Genomic DNA, 19,436 nt, shown 5'->3' on the forward strand with positions numbered 1-19,436 from the left:
GAATATGTATGATTCAGGAAGAAAGAACACACTGTAAGTGCTATCCGTTTAGAAATCTCAAAAATCAAAACAAAAAACTCAGACAAGAAACATAAATCAAGGATTAAACTAAATCAGGAAAAGGTTTGCAACTTGGGCCCAAAAAGGATTGGGTGATTGGCTTGAAATAATCTTTTATTCCAGCTTGTTGACCGCCAAAGTGGATACTTTTCAAAAATTCCTGTTGGATTACCTCTGAGTCCAACTGAGGAACCAAATTGGGGAACTGAGTGTTGTCCTCATCCATTTAATCCAAGGACAGAAGCATCTTTGAGATCATTTGGCACATTTTTGATTTATTGGGAGGAGTGACCTTTTGTTTGTTGTCATCAATTTTGTTCCCTCAGAGGCTGTTTTTTACAACTCACCACTTCTTTGTAACTCTAGTACTCCTTCCCTGAGTTCTTGAGTTGTGGTGGACATGTGCAGCTGTGATGTGTGAGCGCTACCAGGTGCGCCAACCGCATGTACATATGTAATTACATAAGCAAACTGTGAAAATTTTTGAATTCAGGATCCCCCTTGTATCAGGAGGATACACAGACTTCAGACAACCAGAACCACACCCCAGATAACCCAGGATCACCACCAAAGAGGATACCACGCTCCCAGTACACCTACCATCACAAGCGCCTAGGACAAGGGTGAAAGCGCTGTGCTTCAAAAAGCGCAGCGCAGCGGTTTTAGTGGCCGCTGCGCTGCGCTGAAAGTAGCGGCCCTGCCCGCTGTTCTACCGCTTCTTGGGTCTGGCCAGAAGCGGGGACCCACTACTTTCAGCGGTAGCGCGGCGGAACCATTTCTGCGCTACCGCTTTTTGAGCTGGCTACGTAGCGCTCCCCTGCTGCCAGCCAAAAAAGCGCAGCTGCTTTGGTGGCCGCTGCGGGGCACTGAAAGGAGCGGCCCTGCCACTTTCTGGGTTGGGGAAAAAGCAGGGGCCTGCTATTTGCAGCGGTAGCGCAGCGGTAGCGCAGCGGTAGCGCAGCGGTAGCGCAGCGGGACTGGCCCTGCGCTACTGATTTTTGGGCTGACCGCGCAGCGGTTCCCCGCTGCGCTGCGCTAAAAGACCGCTTTTTTGTAGCTCAGCACAGCTTTTCAGTTTTGCCTGGGATATTGACAGTAAGTATACTATTTCTTTGAACCTTGCTTATACAGAGTGAAACTCTGTGTCTCTTGACTGTTTATTCTTTATTGCTCCTCACCTCAAATCTACTCAAGATCAAGGTTACTCTGTTAATCCTAGACCTAGTCTAAAAATCAGATCAGATTATTTTACTATTATGTGTCCCCCACCGTTTCCTTGGTGCCCATTGTCCTGGAGGCGGTAGCCCCTGTTGGTCTGGTACAGCTGTCCTTACTACTTTTACAGGTTGTTCAAGTTGACTTTGAGGATCCTCTTACAAAGAGCAGATAGACCCCCTCCATTCTCTTTCTCTCTCTCTCCCTTCTTCTGTTTTTAGTTCTTTATCACAAGAAATAAAACCAGTGCCTTCCCATTTTCTTGTGCCCTGTTGTCATTTCAGAGAAACAGGCTCACAGCTGTGCTGCCGCTTTTTGGGCGGGAAGCGCATTGGTCCCCCGCTGCGCTATGCTAAAAGGGTGATTTTTATAGCTTAGAGTAGTGTTTAAACCCTTTCTCAAATCATGGTTCATCTTCCACCAGGTGTGCCTCCACCTGAACTGTTCATCAGACCGTTTGCGTTAGCTCACAGCATGATCTTCACTGCCCTACGTTAATATCATAATGTTGTTCTCATTCTCATTCATCTCATTGTTTCCAATATCATTCAACTCACTCAAAGTTATACACTTGGTCTGCATGTGTGCCTTCACCTGAACTGCTCATCAGAGTCCAGACCATTTGCGTTAGCTCACAGCATCATCTTTGCTGCCCTAGGTGTTTGCCCTTGTTGTCCATTATACAGGGGGAATTTCCTGCTTGGCAAGCCCATGCGGAAAAGGGTCCAATAAAGCTTGAGGTATGTACCCCAACTGGCCGCGGAGTTTTCCTGCTGGGCAAGCAGGTGGGAAGCCAGGTTGGCACCCAGTGCGCGCCCAGCCAAATGCAAACAAGAGCATTCACAAATGGCTTGCGCGCACTCAGCGCTAAGTTGATGCCAACAACCCACACAAGGGTCAAAAGTGTTGTGCAGCCTCTTCTACTGGAAGGATTTGGAGTGTCCTTTGTGAATATAACAGAAACATTAATCAATTGTAGTCCAATATCCTGAATTCTGAAAGAGATGGCCTTAACTGAATGTGGTAGGATTGAATGGAGTTTTATCTGGCTAGGGAAACTTTCAGTTTGTCACAGATTCTTTCAAAAATTTCATCCTGATCCAGAAAATGGAATTCCTTCTTGTTAGGGTGGACATTGGGATCTACTTGATTGGGTGCAATTTCCAAACAAATGTACATAAAAGGGAACTGCCTTTAAGTTTTGGGAGGATTGATAGATACATAATTTCAAGCGGCTTTTGCAATGGACATCTACCAGACAGTTTGCAGCAAAGTAATTCAGCATTTTTCTTCTCCTTGGGGTGAGACAGCACAGCAATACTTCGGACTCACTGTTGATAAATATCATTGTAGTTGCTTTTTTTGCAGTGTAATTTGCAGTGTAGAAATAACCAACCACCTTAAAGCCAAGCTTCTTGTCTGTAAATTCCAGATGCATCAACTCTTTCTTGAGAGTTTTGGAAAATAGTTGACTGATTTTTTCCAGGTAGCGCTTGCTGTAGGACTGTAGAGCCTTTTTGACTGGAAAGATTCCCTTCCAGTCGGGGGGCTGTAGAGCCTCTTTGACTGGAAGGATTCCCTTCTGGCCGAAGGGGCTCTACAGCCTCTTTGAATGGAAGGATTCCCTTCCGGTTGAAGGGGCTCTACAGCCTCTTCAACTGGAAGGATTACCTTCTGGTTGAAGGGGCTCTACAGCCTCTTTGACTGGAATTCCCTTCCGGTCAAAGGGGCTGTAGAGCCTCTTTGAATTCCATTCCAGTCAAAGAGGCTCTACAGCCCCTTTGACCAGAAGGGAATCCTTTCAGTCAAAGAGGCTCTACAGCCTCTCTGACTGGAGGGAATCCCTTCCAGTCAAAAGGGCTGTAAACCCTACCAACTGGAAGGAATACCTTCCAGTAGACAAGAATACAAATAGGGTGTCCGTTTTCACAATTGATTTTCCCCCACGCTCCCCCACCTAGGCACTTTAGAGCCACAGGGGAGTGTCAATGGCAATGGGGGCTGAGCATACTGGTTAGCGGGATTTGTGCCAGCCCTACTGAGTTGGCTAAAACCATAAACTCATGGTTTTTGGTTCAATAAACAGGGGAAACCCATGAGTTACAGGTTTTAGTAAGCTCATGTTGAGGATTTGGCCAAAACTGATGTTGATTTCTGGGATAGATGTTTTTTTCCGCAACAGTGAAGGAATATTCTGGTTTTGGTTGGAATATTTATGTGGTTTTAAAATTTTGCAGGCAGGTCAGTTTTTCAGATGAACAAGAGCCAGGGCTGCAGGTGTGGGTTCAAAACCTTTCTTATGTGAACACTTGCACAAACAACCGATCCTGCTCTAACTTTTGAGCTTACAAATCAATGGAGGACTTCTGGTCAATCTGGAAAGTCAGACCTGAGCCAACAGATTTCAGATTTTGCAGGGAAATCTAGGTCCCCAAAGATCCCCAAAGCAATCCAGAGTTTCAAATGTCAGATTTCCCAGCAAAATCTGAAATTCTGGATTTATTCAGTTGACAGGAAGTCCTCAGCTATTAGTCTTCTTGGAAAATATAACCACCAACTCTGTTAACCCAAACATACTACAAATACATAAACTATAAACTATCTATTTTTTTCTCCTACTGTTCACTGGTTGAACTTTCCATCTTCCTTCTTGGTTTCTTTTTTCTTTCATGTTTCCAGAATTTCCTGTATTGATCTGTCCCAACATGCATTATACATGGTAGCCCAGTTCATAATGGTGACTTTGAACAATTTCTAACACATTTCATCTTAAATTTTGTACACATTTTTAACCATCAGCAAATTTAGTGTCAGAAGCATCTGAGAAACCTGAAAAATTTACAAAATTCAAATGGTAAATGGGATAAAAAAAGTGTTGAAAATCCAATGCAAATAGGGCTGGTACACTTCTGACAAGATAGTTCTCTTTTTTTTTTTGATAGAATTTCATGTGGAATTACTGAATATGTATCAAGTCAAAAGATAATTCATTGATGTGACAGATATCCACATTATCACTGTCAGGAAGTCGTAGCATGCGTCAAATATGTTTTTAGGTACAAGTTCCATGAGGCAACCCGAGCTTAACTAAGTCTCTCCAAGGAGGCGCAAAGCGCCTCCAAAGGAGAGGCTTACCTCTAAAGTCACACCATTGGCCCTACAAACTCAAGAATTTCTGGCAAAAAAAACCTATTTTCTTTTCAAAATGTTTTTCAAAATGTAGTTTTTAGTTTAAAAAAGATCTGAGTAGACAGACTTGTAGCCTGCAATCTCAGCTTCCATTTCACCATTTTCTACCCAACTGGCCCCCATGATTACTAGCCCACTCCTCCTGCCCTGGAGTGGTTCTGGAGTGGTGATCCAGCCGTTTTGGGGCTCAAAATTTGAAATTCCCTGAGCCCGCGCGGTCTCGAAGGGGGGGATTGGTCACATAAATCTGCCATGTAAAAAAATTTACAGGACGTTTCTTACCAGGGGGGGATGGATATGGGGGAGTTTGAAGTGGGCAAAAATAAGCTAAGAAGCTTGCCATTCCAATGGTGCAAAGGGCGCGGGATGAATCAAGAGGAAACAGGGAGGTATTGGGGAAAATGGCGGAGCGTAGGGTCCTCCCTGCCATTTGTCTCGATCCTGTAGGGCGAGACATGCGACTTTACAGGCAAGTCCCTCCTTCGGAGGTCGCTACGCTCCCCCGAGGAGGGTACGCTTGTGTTAAGTTCGGAGGCAACCCAGCACAAGTAGAGGGTGGGTGAAGCACTGGAAGCGAAAATTTAATGTCTTATTAACACATGTTCTACTTCGGACTAGCCAGTTTGTTTTTTGATAGATTGTTATGCGGAAATACTGACTATGAGCTCGGAAGGTAATCGATGTGACAGATGTCGTCAATGTCCTGTATAAAAGGGAGGCCGTCAGTGAGTCTTATCAGTTCACCGCGTCAAGTGTGTTTTGGGGAATAAGTTGCGTGGAGACGATCTAGCACATATCATTCGAGGTGGATGAAGCATTAGGTACTAGAGGCACCCGCAAATGATTTCTGGTTTTCGAGAACTACCCAGGGAAGTCTCCATTTATATAAGAAAGTGATCTGTCTCCAATAATCTGGATCTTTGATTGTTAATTAAAGTGCCCGACATAACAAATCAAGTTGGACCGACGAGATGATCCGATCAACCAGATCTTTCCTTTTTATCGCTTTTTACATCTTGAGAACTAGCCAGCTTGCACTATCCGGTCCGATGTATGTAGATATCAGCAAACGTGAAACCGGGGAGTCCAAGAGTACGATTGATTGATTCATTTTTCTTTCGGGGGAGTTCCTTAAACTTACTTTTTCATGCTTCTCTACTCGCTGTTGTGAGGTGTAGTTGTGACGCCGCCCGTGTCCACTATGCAATCCGGATCTGAAAATAATCTCAGCATAAACTTATCCAAGCAAGGACCGCCATTAGAATGTCATAGCGATGATCAGTTAAGTGCACTTGAGGGGAAGGACATCAGCCCCCATCTGGAATTAATTTCGGCAAAAAAAGGTACATTGTTCTTGTTTGCTTTGTTGATAGAGCTCGTCCACCTTGATCCAAATCGACTTTCCCTTTGATACAGATTTGAATCATAATCCGATGGAAGAAATTAATAAGCATCTGATCAAATTTTCCAAGCCTGTAAAAGACAGGAAAGATGAAAGTAAAAGAGTGAAAGCTGCCGCTGAAAATTTGAAACGGCTTCCTTCTTATCTAGGTCTAGGGGTTGGGGAGCCTGGAATCAGAGCGTTAAAAAAACTACCAAACATAGTCGCCCAAAGATCAGAAAAGAACCTTAATAATGCAGTGGAGGCGCAAATTCCAACTTGGAAGGATTTACAAGCAAAATTTATCCTTCACAAGTGCAACCACCCAGAGGAAGATACAGCAATCAAGATGGAGTTGCTAAAATCATTATTTGTTTTAGGAGATCATATATATGGAAACAAGCTGCTCACTATTGAGGAGATTCAGCAATTTGAAATCTTCAAGCCAACAACTGTCATCAAGCTGGTCCAGTTTTATGTTGAGCTTCTCATCTCCAGTAAAGGAGAGCATCTCGGGGGAAGTTCCAAATGGGTGAAGCCTTGGATAGGTGACCTAATAAAAAACCCTGCTTTGAAACACTTCCGCAGATCCATAATAGGTAAGTTTTTGATCTGCTTTGTAAAATGGACGTTTGATGTGGCTAAAATTTGACTGACTGTGTGCTTGTCCAATATACTTCCCTGCATTTCAACTCCAAACACAAACACTGATTGTGGAATGATAATTCTACAGCCCTTGAAGAACCACATCAAAAATACCTTGAATATCTGATCCTGAAAACCATAATAGAAAATCATCAACTTCTATCCCCAAAAAATGGTGAATTGATGCATGCAACAGAAATTAACTTTTGGAAATCATTTTTGAAGGAAGATTGGGTCAAGGATGAAGATGCGTGTTTGCTCCATCCAGCAGGTAAAATTATAAAAGAAGAAGGGACAATTCACAATCCAGCAGATGAAATTACAAAAGAAGAAGAGTATTTGCCCAATCAAGCAGATAAGAATATAAAATTAAGTGAAAAATTCAATTCAGATATATGGTTGATAGCTGCCATTGTGAAGAGCGGTAAAAAAAAGAGAACCAAGAATTTTTACAACTCAACATCATCTTACATCCTAATATTCCTCAGGTCTTACTCTCCTCATAGGATTCCAGCAGAAAGTTGGCCTACCAAAAAGTCTTGGGTTACAAAGTACTTGATTCAGCCCCAAAGGACCATAAACTACCTGGTCAAAAAAAGCCTGGATCCTGCCAGGCTGAAAAGGTTGAAGGCATTAGCAAAGAATAGGCTGTGGAGAACTCCAATATTTGAATGGAAGTTTTGATCTTACTTGGAAAGTGTTCTCACAAATCTGGATGCAGTATAACCTAATTCTTTATCATAAGTTGATAGTGGTAGAATATTCTAGATTTGTTATCACCTTTGCCTCTTCACTTGAATAATATCTTTTTGCCTTCAATGCGTAACCTTCAAACCACCCCTTTCAATCTTAAATAATCTGATTCATAAACTGGAATAGCCAGATTTCTCCCACTTGGGATGTTTAGAAACCCAAGTCATAACTCATCTGGAGTTTATTTGATATGATTGAGGATCTTTGCTAGCCTCACACAATTTCCTCCTTTGGAGGTCTGCTTTGCATTGCAAGGGGTGGCAGGTGTTAAGCTACTAATGTTTCGGAGTCGACGAGTTCGTCGTAGACGCAAAGACTAACGCTGTGAGGGGCTTGGCCCTTGGGCATTTCGTCTGATGTCTCCTGGAGTCTGACCACCTGTTGGTCGGCGACCTCGCAGCGGTTGTGGATCAGGCCCATCACCCTAGGCTGGTCGCACACCTCCCGGGGATAACGTTGCGGTTCGGCGATCTTTCCCCGGTGCTTCATACCGGGGCAGCCCGGATAACAAGCCCTGTAATCGCCACGATCTTGTCGATATCTCCCGGATTCAGTAGCCGCATACATATTCACTACTCAATGGACCGGCTGACCGGCGGTGGTCGCGGGACTGCTTTCGGGTGACTGGCCCGCTTATACACACGGGCGGATCTTGTAGCTCCGGTCCTCCATTCTGATTCTAGGTCTCCCCTCTCTCAATCCTCTTCGGCTAATTCGGTCACGCAATCCTTAAGTAGTTGATCGCATATCGGAATCAGTTCTTAAGGTAATTGAGGATTTGGTTCTATAGATTTTTGGTCGGTGGGAACGCCAGTAGATGGATCAAGTCCGAGCTAGTCCGAGTTCAAGTTTATCTGTGACTACGCGCAATAAACCAACCAACAAATGGGCGATTAGTATTGGTGAATTGGCCAGAAAAGAATTGCGTGGTGTGTAGACTTACAGTAAGACGCATCTTGCGCATATAGTTTGCATAGAGCAGTTGGTCGCCGTCAGAAAGCGTGGAGGCGTCCTCGACGGAGATTGTGAGGTCGAAAGCCAAGCGATATGTTTTCTTGAAGCCCTGCATGTACTGACGGAAGGTCTGCATCGAGTCCTGGAGCGGGACGAGGGTTGCCCCGATGGCTGTCTGAGTTCCTGGCTCGGGGGGCGCGGCCTGGCTAGAAGTTGGGTGCTGGGAAGGAGCCTCGGAGCCGAGCGCGTTTGGCGTTTGGCCTAGCCCAGCGCTCGAGGAGGGGACTTGCGGGTGCAGCTTCGGATGTACGGATGGGGACGAGAGCGGGGGGACGGTAGAGTGGATGTCGCTTCGTCGGTTCGATGGGCAAGATGGACGTGGAGTTCATTTGAAGATCTGGATCGGATGAAAGATGCACATTCAAGGTCAGTTTGGATCTGTGAAACCATGAAGCTCCGTCGTGCTACACTTACGGTGGAAAGAACAAGGGTTTGCTCGAGGGCTTCGGACGGCCGGACCTTCTACCAGTGACGGTTGAGTTTGAGGAGGGAAGCGCAGAGGAGATGACGATTTGAGATCTGTCGAAGAAGGAATCAGAGACCACCAATCAATCCTTTTCTTTTTCAAATTCCGAAAGCCCGCAATGCAAAGTTCTGTTCATGAAGGAAAACTGGCGAGTCTGTGCTGATCATCTGATTTCTTGGACGCGTGAGCCTGATCGGGGTGCCGCATCACTGCTCGGATGTGCTGCCGATGAGCTGGGGAATACCATCGGGCTGCTGCTTGCATCTGGTACCAACGAGAGTTGCAGACGCATGCGTTCTTCATTGTTGGAGGGAGTCGACACGCTCACGAGATGGTTGGTTCCAGTTGAGGCTGCTCTTCTTCGTGGCGGAGCGGCGAAGTGACGAAAGTTCTCTCAACCCACCCCCGCACGCGTCACGAGTCGGCCAGACGCGTCGAGAAGAGGAAACACACTGGAACAGACTGGAACCTGGGATGTGCATCCAGGTGCATCCTCATCGAGAAATCAATCTGTTGTATCTGGAAGACTTTCTGGCAGAAATATCTCCTATGATCAAACGCTCCTCATGGGCCATGAAAATACCAGCGAGTTGACTACATCCATAGCCCTCAACGAATTCGAGCGCCCATGCAAAGTAATCAAAGGGAGCGAACCCCTGGAGGACTTGTGCAAGAAACATCAGCATTGTTACCGATCTTAGCAGACAAGCGCACATCAAGAAAAATGGTAAGGAGATAAAATCATGTGGCATGTTAAGACGGATGAAAATAATAATGACATCATTCCCAGGATATACAGTGAATCAATGATGTAGCACACAGGTACAAGTAGAGTATACACAGATGGACAGACAGATGAGAAAAAGTAGACATGCAGGTATTAGGGGAAGAACGAGGAAACTAGTGGTATGTTGGAGGGAAGGCCAGAAAGGATATGCGAGGCGCGGGGGTGGTAAGAAAAGTAAAAAGGGGGGATGGGGAAGCCGGGGGATGATTAGACGATACAGCAATCGCTCGAGGACGCTGATGGGTTGGCCTGCTTTGGCCGCGTGATGGGCGTGCCGGACGACGTCGGGGGCGGTTGTTTCTGGCGCTTTTCGTCCTCCAGTCTGCGGATCTCTTGCTTGTCTTTCTCCGTCAGCAATCTACCATCCAAAAAAAAAAAAAAAACAATCAATCCCAGCACTCATCATTCTCTGTTTTCGAGTGAACAAAAAGGAGGGAGAAAATGTACGCACTGGTTCTTGATCCGGAACTCGAGCGCTTTCTGTTGGGACTGGAGCTCCGCCTTGGAGCGTTGGTTGGACTTGATCTTCGAGAGATGTTGTTTGAGAGAGAACGGATTAGGATCAAAGTCTCCAGGCGAGATTTTCGGCGCAGGGGCGGGCGGATTCGCAGTCGGATGGGGGCTAGGTTTTGACGAGTGGGTGTCGAGAGGATTGGCCAAGTAGTTCTTGAGGAGGGCGACGTGTTTTCCTAAATTGTTGGGGCCAGAGTCCGATGATGATGGAGCGAAGGATTTGCATAAATGGTCCTGTTCTAGACGGTGGCTGGGACAGTATGAGAGCGTACAACTCGGACAATTGATGGGGGCTAACATGATCGTCTTGCATTTGATATACGAACATTTCTTGTTCTGCTGAGCCCCGACTGCTGTCCTCGTCGGCTTGGGTATCCGTTCTTGCTGCTTCTTCTGGATAAACAAACGAAACACCTTGTTGGTACTCTCTACTCCCCACAAAAAGAAATCATAAGAGGATGCTTACTTTCAAGATGAATGGTTCGCATAGATGGTCCGAGTCCGAGCTGACTAAGGATGGTTTAAAATGGCTCGAACAGAACGTTTTGTGGCATTCGGGACACCTGTTTAAGATTCAAGATTGGGGATGAGTTGTTTGTAGGTAGCAGAGCGAGCACAGGGGCAGGACAGACGCACTGTAGAGGCAAGAAGTCGAGCAAGTTGCAGGTTTGCAACGAGCAATGAGCGCCCCATTCCTCGAGCTGGTGCTGGTTTGCGTGGTTTTTCGGTGCGGCTGTCGAGTCAAGGGCAGTGGTGGTGTTCATGATATGATGGTGTAGTGGTCGTTGGTGAAGATGGGGATGTGGGAGTCAGCAAGAAAAATACGCAAGTGGTCGTTGTTGCTGATTACGTAAGATGGCCGAGCATTGCCCCGAGTCGACCCCGGGCAACAATGAGAAAATCCATCCTTCAAGTTCAGCAGAAAACATTCTCAAATTGAGTCTCTCTGAACAAATCAACACTCACTCTCAACAAATATAAAATATACTGGATAGAAGAACCATCCTGATCAATTGACTATGTACTTACAATTGCTCAGAATATTCAAAATAAAGCTACCAACAAGTACAGGAAATTGAAACCCCCCAAAAACAGAGCTCACTGACACTAATTGTGTTTATATGCAATTAACTCTAATTTAAACTCCACACCAAAATTTAGGCAAACCTTGCATTTAAACCTTTCTTTGAGCAAATGCAGGTGCAAGATCCAAAAAACTTGCCACCTAACTTTCAAGCTTTTTCAAGAACATGCGTCTGACATGTGCTTGTCAATTTCTGCAAGAAGCAGCATTGATTTTGCAGAGCTCACGCTCAATTTTTAAGATTATGCAACCATCAAAACTAGAAAAATTGAGAAATCATCCAATAATTAAGCACAAGACGATACCTGTGGTTGACAGTCTGATGAAGAATAGGGGGTGGAGAGATTAATAATTAATATCTCCCAAGTATCAAGACAGTAAAGCTGGTAAAAGATGCTACCCTAGTTATATAAGACTAAAAATTAAAGTACTCCTTGAAAAAAGGCAGTTAAGATAGTGTTAATCTCAGTAGTGATTGTACCTGTTCTGGGATTCTAGTATACGGAGGAGGTTGGATAAAATATTAATCAACTTTTCTCTGCCAAAGAGGGCAGAAGGGCTTGTTTTCCTCATCATTTATTGGGAGCCCATGTTCTCTCTTTGCGGACTTCTGCAATGATTCTATCATTGTGCAGGATCAAAGTTTTTTCAGGAATTATCCTGTTGCTCTTTATTTCTTGTTTATAGTATCAATTCAAATGTGGTGTTTCAGTTACATATTCATTATCTATTCTCCCAAATTTTCTATTAATTTGAAACCCTTTTGACATGTAAAATGTCTGAAGGGTTGACAACATTTCAGGAAGAATGGAATACACTGGGCAAAACCTAAAGCTATGTAGTAAAGAAGTAGATGTGTCAAGACACTGCAATGTTTTCTTGCACCATATCAGTGAGTTATTGAATGTTACAATTCTGTTTTCAGGTCAACAAGATGGGTTGGGCATAATAAAAAATGATAGAAAGATGGGGACAGCTTGGGCCATGCCAGAAATGAAAACTAGATCAACAATGGTGCAGAAAATTGCGTGTGAGGATGGTTGTGAAAAAGTCCCCACCAGAACAGCTAATTCTCTACTCCTGTGGGGTCGACATAGCCTATAAGTCTTTTGGAGGGTCCCTGCGGGACACATCCCCCTTCTGAATAAGGAATTAGTTGAGTTGGGCTTTGACTTTCCCCCAAGAATTCATGGGCCCATGGGTTTGGTTATGATCTGGAGGCAAGGTGGGATCTCCATGACCGTCTGTTATGCAGTTGCAGCCAGGAAGCACTGCACACATGCAGATCTGAAATCTTGATGATTGAGTGATAGCGTACAATGAATTGATACTACTGACACATATAGGTGAAATTCTTGATTAGATGTATATGAGGCGATGTTAATGTTTTAAGCTTCCACATCGAAACAATCAATTAATGAGGAAAAGCTATGCTTGGAAATGGTTTTGGATACTGGAGGACAAATTTGATTGGGAGACACTGACAAAAAATGAAGGATCAATAGTTCCATGGAAGAGGCAAAGTAAGTGGGTGTTAAAAGTAAGCGAGAGTTACGGCCAAGTCAGGCTTCACAGTTTGACTATTGTCAAGGCCATGCTGGTGAGTGATAAGCTTGCAATGAGATGATACTACAAACACTTATTCAACAAACTCCTGTCCAATAGTATCTAAGGCGAGTTGAAAGTTTGAAGTAGCCACATCCAAGCCGTCAATCAATACGGAAAAGCACTCTGTGAACATGGCGTTGGATTCTGTGAGGCCAAGTTGATTGCGAGGTACCGGCACGAGGTGAAGGCTCAATACTTCCATGGCAGGGGCGAAGTGAGTGAGAGTCGCGGCCAAGTGCTGCCTCAGGACGCTGATATTAATGCTATCCTGCTCGAATAGTATAGTCACTTCATCAGTCACGTCCTGCAGCCTGACAAAGAAATCGACCAAGGTGTCCATCTGAGCTGAACTCATTCGATCATCGAGCGTGAACGATGGTCGGCTGGCTGGAGTGACCAAGAGCTTGTTTAAAAATATTTGACCTAGTTTGACAAGCGGGACCGCAGACTGATGAAGCTTCAGGAGGTAGGCCCTTCGGGTGATGTCTTGCGAGGATTCTGTCGCGACGCTGTTATTAGACTGGCCATTCCCATGAGCAGTGGGAATGCTGGCCGCAGATTGATCGTCTTCATGCACATTTGAAAAGCGAGTTTCGGAAGGAGTTCCATCAACCGGATCGCGCGCTTGGGCCAATGGGTTCAATGTGTTCATTGCCACGGTTAGTTCCGCCAAGTGGTGTACGTAATCGTCCAATGCTAGTTGCCAACTCATTTGAAGGATACCGAAATCGGATTTTTTGAGCCATTGGATTATCGTATCGATGGAGTCAATCGTATTCCTATTTATATTGTGTAAGCGTATATGACCACGGTATGTCCTGGTTCCTCCTTTCTTTAAGTTTTGCCAGTGTTGGAATAGATTGGCATGACAGGCAAGCAAGTCACGGAGGTCGTCTCGCATCAAGGAATGGAGTTTATCCAGAAGAGCTTTGGTTCTATGTCTTTTGAGAATGCCACAGTCTCGATCCTCGTTTTTAGGTGCTTGAGGCGCATCGAGGACGGCAGTACTGACGGAGGCTCTGATTTCTTTCATGATGTCGGCGATTCGGCATGTGGTGATGTTGGTCTTTCGAATGTTCGTATCTGGATCTGTCTGCAAATTGGTCAGATCTTGCGATATTAGGAGATCCGCCAGAAGCTGTCGCAATTGTGGTAGAGTTTTTTTGCGTAATTTGATCAGGATATCTTTCCGGGCATTGGTGTGATTGCGCGACCGAGTGGGCAGGATGTAACTGTCATTCACTGATATTTTCCTCCTGCAAGTTCCGGAAAAGCTTTCAAACCCATCACTAACTGTGGACACTCAGACCAGCTGGGTGTGAGTTTCTATATTCATTGGAGTAACGAGATGCGCTTTACCCAATGCTTCGATTATCCATAATGGCGCATTCTTCATTTTTTTAACTTGATTGCGGATGAAGACTCGATGGATCCAAGTTGCCAACTTCCAATTTGGCTGGTTGTCGGCTAGGGTTGACGGCGCCATGTTTGGGACAGGGGCGCGCCCAGGGGCGCCTTCCCATTAGGCGGAGCATGGCGCCTTCGGCAGGCGGCGCCCCGGCGCACCAGGCGCCACCAAAAAAAAAAATCAGGCTCAATTGTGGTTCAAAGATTGATTCCACATGTATAAAAGGAGAAAAATATGTACAAGGAGATATCAAGACAAATGGAAAATTGTTCAAGGTGCCCAAATTTTGTCTGGGCTCCAGTTGGTTTCAGCAGGGTCTTCTCGGATTCAATCAAGGTCGATTATTTCTTTTTCTTGAGTGGGGTTTTCCCATTTATCAAAATCAAACAGTGTTTCCATGAAAGCGTTCTCCCTCACAGTAACTAGAGCTGTTTGCTCTTCGGTATAAACGCCGTTTTCAAATTATTCCAATTCTGTTGTGGCGAGAAATGCATCGTAAATATTCATGTTTCCGTATTCGGATGTAGAGTCTTTTCCGTCTTTTTGTTTTCTTTTTTTTCTGTTGTTGAGTAATGAATCGCCTTGAAGTAGATGAAGCTTGAGTTGAGTCATCATCTTCAACGTGTTTGTAGACATTTGATTGCAAGCTTTAGTTTTAATTGCATTCATCATTGAAAATAGGCCCTCGACTCCGGCAGCGTGAGGAACGATTTCAAGGAGACTGATGGATAGCTTTTTTAAAGCATTTGACTCGGGTGTTTCAGGAACTGTCATCCAGTAATCCAAAGGCTTGTCAACATTGTAATACCAATTGGTAGCATCTTGTAGAGTAAGAGCCTTGCCTTTGCTATTTGTGGGATCTCATGTGTGTCATTGAGAGTTGCATAATGTCCTCCTTGAAATGCGGCGCGAGCCCCGTGGCCACTCCCAGACTCGGAACACTCACTCCACTCCCCGGCTGGGTGTTCGCTGGTGTGACAGGTGTTGTTGCCGCCGGACCCCTTTTGGGGTGGCGTTCTCCCTCTGTGGGGCTTCCAGACTGCTTCCTGTCTGGGTGGGTAGTCCCGGGAGCTACTCCTGTAGGTCCCCAAGGCTAACCCGTACGGGCTGAGGGTGAGGGAGGTCTTCCTTCTCTTCCTTCACTCAGTACTCCTGAGCGATGGGAGAAGCTGTTTGGGGGAAGTGGTGCTTCCCTCTTCAGTTAGACCTGCCTCCTTAGGCGGTAGATCTCACACGTCAGTGTGGAACACTCTTGAGAAAAGGCCGGAGCCCGCACCCATAACTCAGGGGGGGGGGGGAAATCCTGAGCCTGGCTCCGCGCCTATGCCTATCCCTCAGCGGTTGAACCCGCCTGTCTGCTGGTTTACGTCAGTTAAGCCTATGGCTCTCCTAAGTTTCCGTGGTTGGTATATCATTGCACAACTTGAGAAATTAGCTCCTCTAGATCACGTGGTACCGCTATGATGAGTTGATCTTGTGCCCTGTGGCCGTTGCGTCGTCCTCGCGAGAGCGCGTCTGCGCGGTTTTCTGCGGATATCACCCGTTTGGCCACTAGATTAATCTGGTGTCTGATGAGTATTTTTTGAATTATTTTCCACTCCGAATTTACGAAGCGATCCCCGGATTTCCTCCGGAGGATGACTGATTCTGTGGTCAAGTTGTCGGTCCACACAATAAATGTTTTGCTACTTTGCGCTCCTAGCTTGATGAGCATCAGCAGACCCAGCCGCACGGCGATGGTCTCTAGTCGTGCGATGCGTTCCTTTTCTGAGTTTGAAGGCAAGCCTTTCGCCAATAGCTCAGCCGACCGCAGTCTGAATTGCGCCCACTTCCGGCCGATCAGAACTCCTATTCCAAACTTCGTCGATGCGTCTCCTACCCAACCGACTTCTGTAGGGTCTGGGTTTGCGATGAGCCTTGTTGCCTCAAAGTCCTTCAGGGATGTCAGCCACTCGTGCAAGTCCTCGTTGACGTCCGCGGGTACTGGTCTGCGCGACCTCCTGTCTTGCCATTTGATCATCCATTTGTACAGGCTGCAGATGTAACAGCGCAGTTGTGGTAGCGCGTAGGCTACATGGTTTAATCTTCCCGCTAGTATTTCGACCTCCCCGTAGCTGAATTTTGCGCCTCGTCCCAGAAACTCCTGGATCTGCTTGATTCTCTTCTCTAACTTATCTTTAGGGAGTCGGACTGTCTTGTGCTGGCCGTTCCATACAAATCCGAGGTACTTTTGTTCTTCTGCAAATGGAGAGAATTTTTCCTTATTCGTCTTCACCCCCAGCTGGTCGGCACGCCTCACAACATCGGTCATCTCTAGGTCTGAGTGTGCGCTCTTGACGAATAGGTTGTTGTCTACCCATCGAAAAATGGCGAGGACATTGAATTCCTTCATCATGAGTGTCTTCCACGCATCTGCCGGTCTACCAAACGATCCGCATCCCGCGACGCCGCCAAAGCTTATCCTTGTGTCCAGCAGGAATTCATCTTCGAAAGTCCTTACCATTAGGTAGGGCCATTGGTTTGGTGCCGTAGGGATTTGGCGGTAAGCCTTCTCCCAATCAAATATGGCGAGAAGGACCGGCTCTTCCAGCTCGCGGATGAACTTAGCCACCGTGTTGAAGTCGTCCCACGTGGTCGGAAATTCGGCGGAGTTCACGAATGAGTTGACAGAAGGTATGCCTTGCCTTCCATGCGGGAAGGAGAGGTCGTTTATGGGGCGTAGTGAGCCATCCCCGTTTATCACGGCGCCGAGTGGGCTAGTTCGAAAGAACTCAAAGTGCCGAAGAACCTCTTCCTTCTTGAAGGGTCCAAACATCCTCCCGGCTGCTAGTTCTTTCTGGAAAGAGTCCTCAATTTTTGCCCTGGCTTCCCACGCCAAGTCGTGGTTTGGTGGTGAGTAGAAACGTTCTGCTGTATCTACAAAATGTCGAGGAATCCCCTGGGTGAAACCCCTCCTGAAACCTTCTAGCACGTCTTCGTATTCATGCAGCAGATCCCACTTCATGAGTGCTGTTGTCCATTCTTGGATGTTCATCTCACAGGACACCGAGGTTGGCCATGATTTGCTATCACTTCTTCCGCCTCTCTGGTACCCGGTGTCCTTGCTCATCCTTGGACCTTGCTCGGATCTCACAATCTCACAGGGGTAGGTGCCTGGATTCATGGCCTCATGACCTATCAGCCTAGGGTTGCGCAAAAATAAAATTGTTGATTGTATGCATCAGCCCATTGCAAACATACATGGGTCAGGCGAGACGGGATGGTGGCCAATATGTACAAGGCAAGCGTGGGGGGGGGGGGGGGGGGGGGGGGGGGAGGGTGTGAACACATGTCGTTGAGTGGATGGGGGATATCCATGCCGTTAACCATGGTTAATGGAGCAACTATTGCTTCGTCTCCCGACCATGCGCAACAGTCGATGATGGTATCAACGAACTGGGCCTTACTGGTTTTGTCGGCCTCTGCCTTTCCCATTCCCGCGCCAATCTCCTCTGGCCTCTCCTCGCTCGTTCCCTCGCTCCTTGCGATCTCTGCTGCGGTCGCGATTCCTCTCGTTGTAGCCGCCATCCCACCGGTTACCTTTGTACCCTTGAGTTCGCCCCTGCCTGCCTCCGCTCGGTCCGCGGTCGCCTGGTGATTGAGCTCTGCTTGACGATGCCTGGTGTCGAGCCTGGTTGTTGTTGTTGTGCTTCTGACTCGGTCCGGGGTTCGCTTGGTTGGCGGCCTTCGCTGGATCCTGGCCGGTTACCGGGTCCCACGTCTTCCTTTCGCCTCCTTTTGCATAGGGGTTCTCGGTGAAGTCCAGTTCATCGAACTTCCTCGTTCGGGCGATGATCTTTTGTGCAATCTCCTCGTTCTTGATGGAGATGTTGCTGATGGAAATCTTCCCGTCTGGCATGACGACCCGGTGGGCGAATGCGTTCATCCGAACGTTGATATCATAACGGAGCCCGGTCATGAACCCATACTGGGTGACGAGCTGGTCGCAAATCTTCTTGTGGGCTTGGACCCACCCTGCGAACTTGACGTAATTACACACTTTGATTAAAGCTGCCAGGAATCCCTGGTGGTTGATGGACCATTCAGCGTATGTCTGGGTATACTCGCACGGGTACGGGTATCCGGTATATCTGTATTTATCGGTGTTGTTTTCATCCGCTTTCGAGCGTTTCTCTGCGTAGTGGATTATGGCTTTGTCTTGCCAAACCTCATTAAAGATCGTCAAAGGCAGGGGGCTCCTCAATTCCCGGAGGTTGCGTTCGAAAAACGGTGTAAAGCCGACGTCACCGCTAGTCGGTCTTGCTGCGTCGTCAAAGACTACACCAGAAGGCATGGTGTCTACCGGGCCTATGGTCGGGATTGTGTCCGCGGTTTGGGTATCCGTGGGGTTTGGTGTGGGAATCAGAGCGAGCAGTTTGTTGCTGCTGGAAAGTGCGCCGACTTTTTCTGGCAAGCGCTTGACGGTGTCGATCAGAGGCGCTTGTTTAGAGATTGGTTTGGGATCGGCTTTCCCCAGATTCTCGCTGATCTTGAAGAACATCAGTGCCAAGTCGGCATTCCCTGCTGCCTCTGCCGCTAGTGCCCGATCGACCATAAGGGACACCTTCGATTGGACCTCGGCTCCTTGGGTCAGGGGTTGCCGTGGGTTCAACAATTCGATCTCGTCGTGGTCGACGAGATTGGCAGCTAAGTTGTGGTAGCAACGTGCGCTCAGTTATTCCTCTGGGTCGATCGCGCTTCCTTTCGCCTGGGATTTCTGCGACTTATCCCCCAGCAGGTCTCGGTAGAGTGCTGCTACCGAGGGAGCGCCGTCGGTCAACGGACCTTCCTCCTGGATGGTTTGGTCGTCCCGGGGTGTGTTCGATCCGGTTGGTGTCTTAGAGGATGACCTCGTCGCGCGGTCCGTCGGAGGAATGACCTTCTTCGAGGGCTTGGCCTTCCCTTTCTCTAGCTGTCCCGCCTCTTCGCCTCCTTGAAGGTTAGGTGGTTGCTCTGCTTCTTGGTCTTCGTCTTGCGTTTGGGTCGGTCCCCCTTCTGGTTCCGGTGGTTGTCGGTTTCCAGTCATCGAGGATCTGGCAAGGTTTGCGAGGTTGGATAGTCTGTTGGCCATTGGGCAAATTTTTCTCTCGGCGGTACGGCGACGGCGAAAAGGTTGCTGATCCTGCGATGAGTTCTCGGTGCTGGGTCCTAGATCTTCTAGGTTCAGCTGCCGGGACCTTGGCGCTAATGTCTGCGTCGTGGTTCCTCTCCCGCAGCCGCAACTCTTCTCTCTTGGGCCGGGCTGCGCCGCGTCGCCGGCCCGCGCGTATTTGG

At 47.1% G+C, this 19,436-nt stretch overlaps 5 protein-coding genes across 5 annotated transcripts; 1 reads left to right on the forward strand and 4 right to left on the reverse strand.

Annotated features, from left to right (window-relative positions):
* Nucleotides 1-7,510: 7,510 nt before the first annotated feature.
* Nucleotides 7,511-7,810, reverse strand: PtA15_6A617 (uncharacterized protein; the record flags this gene model as incomplete). Its single annotated transcript, XM_053170341.1, has 1 exon — nucleotides 7,511-7,810. One exon carries the CDS (start codon nucleotides 7,808-7,810, stop codon nucleotides 7,511-7,513), a length of 300 nt encoding a protein of 99 aa, XP_053021542.1.
* Nucleotides 7,811-8,076: 266 nt separating this feature from the next.
* Nucleotides 8,077-9,409, reverse strand: PtA15_6A618 (uncharacterized protein; the record flags this gene model as incomplete). The annotated part of the gene is made up of 7 exons (XM_053170342.1): nucleotides 8,077-8,103; nucleotides 8,187-8,417; nucleotides 8,488-8,594; nucleotides 8,672-8,776; nucleotides 8,870-8,956; nucleotides 9,052-9,192; nucleotides 9,307-9,409. 7 exons carry the CDS (start codon nucleotides 9,407-9,409, stop codon nucleotides 8,077-8,079), a joined length of 801 nt encoding a protein of 266 aa, XP_053021543.1.
* Nucleotides 9,410-9,717: 308 nt separating this feature from the next.
* PtA15_6A619 (uncharacterized protein) lies at nucleotides 9,718-10,787 on the reverse strand (the record flags this gene model as incomplete). The annotated part of the gene is made up of 4 exons (XM_053170343.1): nucleotides 9,718-9,868; nucleotides 9,962-10,416; nucleotides 10,490-10,586; nucleotides 10,660-10,787. 4 exons carry the CDS (start codon nucleotides 10,785-10,787, stop codon nucleotides 9,718-9,720), a joined length of 831 nt encoding a protein of 276 aa, XP_053021544.1.
* Nucleotides 10,788-12,746: 1,959 nt separating this feature from the next.
* PtA15_6A620 (uncharacterized protein) lies at nucleotides 12,747-13,427 on the reverse strand (the record flags this gene model as incomplete). Its single annotated transcript, XM_053170345.1, has 1 exon — nucleotides 12,747-13,427. One exon carries the CDS (start codon nucleotides 13,425-13,427, stop codon nucleotides 12,747-12,749), a length of 681 nt encoding a protein of 226 aa, XP_053021545.1.
* A 4,063-nt stretch (nucleotides 13,428-17,490) lies between these two features.
* Nucleotides 17,491-17,760, forward strand: PtA15_6A621 (uncharacterized protein; the record flags this gene model as incomplete). Its single annotated transcript, XM_053170346.1, has 1 exon — nucleotides 17,491-17,760. The coding sequence occupies one exon, from the start codon at nucleotides 17,491-17,493 to the stop codon at nucleotides 17,758-17,760; it is 270 nt and encodes an 89-aa protein (XP_053021546.1).
* Nucleotides 17,761-19,436: the final 1,676 nt, after the last annotated feature.

The sequence above is a fragment of the Puccinia triticina genome, chromosome 6A (genome assembly GCF_026914185.1).
Source record: "Puccinia triticina chromosome 6A, complete sequence".
Classification (NCBI taxonomy): Eukaryota; Fungi; Basidiomycota; class Pucciniomycetes; order Pucciniales; family Pucciniaceae; genus Puccinia; species Puccinia triticina.